At 33.1% G+C, this 6000-nt stretch overlaps 1 protein-coding gene across 2 annotated transcripts; it reads left to right on the forward strand.

Moving 5' to 3' along the window:
• The first annotated feature begins 1840 nt into the window (after positions 1–1840).
• LOC107873441 (elongation factor 1-alpha) lies at positions 1841–5517 on the forward strand. 2 transcript variants are annotated; one of them, XM_016720295.2, is made up of 4 exons: positions 1841–2096; positions 3784–4262; positions 4340–5272; positions 5364–5517. In XM_016720295.2, exons 2-3 carry the CDS (start codon positions 3801–3803, stop codon positions 5222–5224), a joined length of 1347 nt encoding a protein of 448 aa, XP_016575781.1. In that variant the 5' UTR covers positions 1841–2096; positions 3784–3800; the 3' UTR covers positions 5225–5272; positions 5364–5517. The 2 variants fall into 2 exon arrangements, with proteins under 2 accessions (XP_016575781.1, XP_016575780.1); XM_016720294.2 differs by having other exon boundaries at positions 4340–5517.
• The last annotated feature ends 483 nt before the right edge of the window (positions 5518–6000 follow it).

Raw genomic sequence — 6000 nt, forward strand, 5'->3', positions numbered from 1 at the left:
TTATAACTTGTGATGCTATTGAAGTATTGTTTGACTTATTTTATTCACCCTTATATGCTCAGTACATTCCCAAAGTACTGATCCACATATATGTCTATGTGCTACATTGTCTCATAATGTAGGTTCAGGTGCGCACTCTCAGCAGCGTAAGTGATTTTCGAGCATCTCATTTACATCTCTGCAGTTGGTGAGTTCTCATAGTTTGGAGACTTAGCTATTCAGATTTCCAATTTATTAGTAGATGATTTAGTATTCATTTCAGACAGTATGAGTCAGCTGGGGCTTGTCCTAGTGATATTACATAAAATCCCAACTATTTTGTTAATTACATTTTATCTCGGTTTTTTAAAATATGATACATATGTTATATGGTGATACATATAAAATGTGATACATTTGAAACTAACCAGATATTTATTTTAAGAAAGAATAGATTCTCTTTTATTCATTGTATTCTTTATTTAAGGAAAAATATTTAATTTTTCTCTTTTTTTTAATTTAATTTAGGTGTTTTAATTATGTTTCTCTCTTTTCATCTTTAATTATGAAAGATATGTTTTTCTGGTCTTTTTTCTCTTTTTTTTTTGTCTTTAATTTCGTCTTTAATTTTAGTCTGCTTTTTTAGATTTCATTTTAATTATGTTTCAATCTGCTTTTAGTTCTTTTTTTTTTTAAATATTATTACTTTTGTTTCCTACACTTACTATACGATTACCTTTCATTAATAACATATGAATCACCCATAATGCCATATATATCACCTATTAATATCATATGAATCACCCAATAATTGAAATAAATAACTGCATCTACCATATGAATCACCATAATATCATATATATGAATCACCCAATAATTGAAATAAATAATTGCATCTACCATACGAATCACCAAAATATCATATATATGAATCACCCAATAATTAAAATAAATAATTGTATCTAGAATAAAAATCACCAAAATACCATATATATGAACCACCCAATAATTAAAATAAATAATTGTATTTACCATATGAATCACCATAATACCATATACATCACCCATTAATATCATACGAATCACCCAATAATTGAAATAAATAATTATATCTACCATATGAATCACCATAATACAATATGTATCACTGATTAATATCTTATGTATCACCTGTTAAAATCATACAAAATGTATCTATCGTATGAATCACCATAATACCCATATAATGATACCATATTTATCATTCATATGAATCACCATTAAAAAAAATAAATATGTATGAATAACTAAATAAATTTATATATGTATCAATAAATTTTTTTTTTCTTAAAATGGGAGAGATTTTAGAAGAGGAAAAAAAAGTTGCATGCATTAATAGAGGAGAAAAAATCAGGAAAGAAGATGATTTAAGCATTAATGGAAGAAAAAAATGAGGAAGAAAGATGATTTAATTGTTGATAATTAGGAAGATATTTTAGGGAAGGAAATCTTGAATGAGTTAATGGTGGAGTAAAAATAGGATGTGAGATTTTTTTTATATGTATCAAGAGTAAAGTTGAAAAATGAAATTTTATATAAATTTTAAAAAAATAAGAAATTTTAAATGTAAATGTAAGTAAGGAATTTTATGAAATATGTAAATATAAATTTAAAAAAACGTAAGGAATAACAATTTAACGGACCAGTTCAACCCAGAAGGCCCATAGCCAAAAAATAATTCAACAACATGAAAAATCTAAAATGTACAAGTAAAAATACATTTGGAGGAAGTATTTAAAGTAAATCAAACAATCTATTTTTCGTATAACCAGAGGCATGGAGGAAGTATTTAAAGTAAATCAAACAATGTATTTTTCGAATAACCAAAGGTATAAATTGAAGCGACGGGATAAAAAAGGCAATTTATGAATTTATAACGTAAGTGGACGAAAAACGGAAGAGAAAATGTGAGGGGCATTTACGTAAAGAGAGTTAAGAGTGGCATAGAGAGAACCCTAATTCCCATTGTTGATACTATAAAAGGTTCATTATCCCTTCAAAATTAACCCTTCCACACATTTGCTGTGATTCCCTTCTCTCAGAGCTGCCGCAAAGTGACCTAATTTCTCTTCTTTAAGGTTATACCACTTCTCTGTCAATTACTCTTATCTGTATTAATCAATTTGTTTGGTTGATCTGTTCTTGTTCTGTCAGTAGATCCGTAGTTTAATTGTTATTAAGTTTTTTTTTAACTAATGTTCCTTAATTTTCATTAATCAGCTTGATAATTTTCCGTGACTTCTTGTAAGTTCATTCATATTGAATCAACATTCAGAAGACATGTTATTGTTATCTTATGATTCGTGAAGTGATGTTCGGTTAACTGTCATCTATTTTTATTTGTGTCAATTGTTTACACAGCCGATCTGCCTGTTGAGCTTGAATATAGGTATATAGATGTAATATAAATATAGATCTGTAAATGTTTGTAATGATTTTTTATATGCACATAACATAAGTTTAATAACTTTGTATATTATTTAAGCTGAGCTGAGGTTAACTGTAGGTACTTGTCACTCTTATGTTGGTAGTCTTTTGTCCTAAAATGCTTGCGATAATTCTGTTTATGTACTGCTTTTGCATTGTTCCAGGAATTAAATCATTAATGGCTCGTTAGATAGAGTGTATAAGAACAATGCAGAATATAGTGTATTAGTAATGCTTGCATTAGTAATGCTTGTATTATTTCTTATAAGAAATAATATATCTTCTATAATTTCTATTAAAGAAGTGTTTGTTTACAAAAAAATATCCTTCTTTGTATTATTTCTTATAAGAAATAATATATCTTACATAATTTCTATAAAAGAAGTGTTTGTTTACAAAAATACCTTCTTTGACTTTGTTTACTTTTCTTGCAACAAAGTTCTTTTGTCATCTCGAACATAGTTAGTATAGAGATTTAGGATTAATTGCAACACCTTCGTCTTTGCGCATGAAATGTTACGCCGACCTATTAACATAGTTGAAACAAAAATAAAATACAAGATGTAAAGTTAAGGAATAGTCTCAAGAATTTTTTTAATCTTTTTAAAGACCATCAAAGCAAAGAAAAAATATGTTGTAGTTATTTAAATCAACTATTCATTGTTGTAAATTAAAATGGTGGGAAAAAAATTGTGAAATGTTTTGAGAAGATTCACTGTTGATAAATAAAATGGCGGGAAAAGAAACTGTGAAATATTTTGAGAGGGAAATTGAGGGGTATTAAGGTCATTTAATAAGTTAATGCATGTGTTAAAAGTCTTTGTATTACTAATACATAGGAAATAGAGCGTATAACTAATGCTTGCATTAGTTATACATACACATAAAGACGTACCAAACAAGATACTAGTAGTACTCATTAACTAATGTATGCATTATATTTTCCAATACATTCTACCAAAAGGCCCCTAATTTAGTCCTAAAATGTGCTGGTAGCAATTGCTACTTTTTGCATGAACTTTCGAGTCCTTTCACCAACTGTAGGAGCTGTAGCTGCTTACTTTTTTTGCAATCTTTTTGTAACCCAAGTCATTCACACATTATTATTTATATTTTACTCAGTATTGTCTTCAACATAATGAGTCAAAGGGTATATATAGCAAAAACATATTTTTGAATTAGTTTTTAAATGGAAAAGGCATACTTCATTGTTTTATTGTATATGACATGTTATTGGAGAACCAATTGGTTAAACTTTGACAGGTTCCAACTTTTCAGTTCTCTAGAAATGATTACATGCCTTCTGAAATGTGTTTATCTCTGTTGTATAAATTGCAGTCTTTTAGTCTCTCAAGATGGGTAAGGAGAAGATTCACATCAGCATTGTGGTCATTGGCCACGTTGACTCTGGAAAGTCAACTACCACTGGTCACTTGATCTATAAGCTTGGCGGTATTGACAAGCGTGTTATTGAGAGGTTTGAGAAGGAAGCTGCTGAGATGAACAAGAGATCATTCAAGTATGCCTGGGTGCTTGACAAGCTTAAGGCTGAACGTGAGCGTGGTATCACCATTGATATTGCTTTGTGGAAGTTTGAGACCACTAAGTACTACTGCACCGTGATTGATGCCCCCGGGCACAGGGACTTTATCAAGAACATGATTACTGGTACCTCCCAGGCTGATTGTGCTGTCCTGATTATTGACTCTACCACTGGTGGTTTTGAAGCTGGTATCTCTAAAGATGGCCAGACCCGTGAACATGCTTTGCTTGCTTTCACCCTTGGAGTCAAGCAAATGATTTGCTGCTGCAACAAGGTTTGCTTTTATTGATATGTGGAAATAATTGTTTTTTAAACAGCATATGTCATGCTGGTTCTGTAATTTTCTTGCAGATGGATGCTACCACTCCCAAGTACTCCAAGGCTAGGTATGATGAAATCGTGAAGGAAGTTTCTTCCTACCTCAAGAAGGTTGGTTACAACCCTGACAAGATCCCCTTCGTCCCTATCTCTGGTTTTGAAGGAGATAATATGATTGAGAGGTCTACCAACCTTGACTGGTACAAGGGTCCAACCCTTCTTGAGGCTCTTGACCAGATTAATGAGCCCAAGAGGCCATCAGACAAGCCCCTCCGCCTTCCACTTCAGGATGTTTACAAGATTGGTGGTATTGGAACTGTCCCTGTTGGTCGTGTAGAGACTGGTGTGATCAAGCCTGGTATGGTTGTGACCTTTGGACCTTCTGGTTTGACAACTGAAGTCAAATCTGTAGAGATGCACCACGAAGCTCTCCAGGAGGCACTCCCTGGTGACAATGTTGGATTCAACGTTAAGAATGTTGCTGTTAAGGATCTTAAGCGTGGTTATGTTGCCTCAAACTCCAAGGATGACCCAGCCAAGGGGGCTGCCAGCTTCACTGCCCAGGTCATCATCATGAACCATCCTGGACAGATTGGAAATGGATATGCCCCAGTTCTCGACTGCCACACTTCCCACATTGCTGTCAAGTTTGCTGAGATTTTGACCAAGATCGACAGGCGTTCAGGTAAGGAACTCGAGAAGGAGCCTAAGTTCTTGAAGAATGGTGATGCTGGCATGGTTAAGATGATTCCCACCAAGCCAATGGTGGTTGAAACCTTTGCTGAATACCCACCATTGGGTCGTTTTGCTGTGAGAGACATGAGGCAAACTGTTGCTGTTGGTGTTGTCAAGAATGTTGACAAGAAGGACCCAACTGGTGCCAAGGTCACCAAGGCTGCCCAGAAGAAGGGGAAGTGAACAGTGCTGTGTAATGCTGGAGTTTTCAATGCTTTCTATTGTCATAAAGTGTGTTATGTGAACTCTATTTTGTTTAGTTCTGCTATATTTTTATCTTCGATTTGCTTTCTAGGTTCTAATTCTCTGCCTTGTATGTCAGTTAACCATTCACAGAATTGGGTGCTTGATAGGCGGTGGCGAGCATGATTTGAATATGTTTTCATTTACTTGAGGTGCCTTGGTTTTCCTTCCATGGTGGCTCAGGAGTTTTGCTCTTTATGTTTCCTAAATTTGAGATTTGAGTTTGAGACTCATTGCCTTTTCTTGCATTAAGTTTCTCCGTCTTATATTTTGCGTTTGCCGAGGTTGCTCCTTTTTATGAATTTGTATGGGTTTTCCAAGAATTGTGGTATTGAAATGCCAATGCTTTTAGTGCTTGTTAGCACACACCTGTATGCTGTAACGGCAGTGATTGTAATTTGCGTGGTAATGCTTCGTGAAAAGACATCATTTGTGTTTCTTTGTTTTTAACATCTTGTTGCTCAATTGCCTATTTTTTGAGTTATAAAATGTCTCAACTCATATATGCTGTAAAAATACTTTCATATGTGATAAATTAGATGTCACTAATTTGTGTACACATAATTTAGATGTCACTAGCTTGTTTTGTCAACCCCTCAAAAGAATAATATTCATAAACTCGTCAATCATCATATGATCAAAGTTAAAGTAGTTACAGTCTAATCCACCATTTCTGAGTGAATATTGTCACTTCAAAGAAAATTTTGAAATAAATA

Source organism: Capsicum annuum, chromosome 6, assembly GCF_002878395.1.
Source record: "Capsicum annuum cultivar UCD-10X-F1 chromosome 6, UCD10Xv1.1, whole genome shotgun sequence".
Lineage (NCBI taxonomy): Eukaryota > Viridiplantae > Streptophyta > Magnoliopsida > Solanales > Solanaceae > Capsicum > Capsicum annuum.

What these genes read in the sequence shown, in the direction of transcription:
- LOC107873441 (XM_016720294.2), top strand. Translation starts at nt 3,801, where the DNA reads ATGGGTAAGGAGAAGATTCACATCAGCATTGTGGTCATTGGCCACGTT. An exon ending in TGATTTGCTGCTGCAACAAG is followed by an intron (nt 4,263 to 4,339) that starts GTTTGCTTTTAT and finishes ATTTTCTTGCAG; the next exon opens with ATGGATGCTACCACTCCCAA.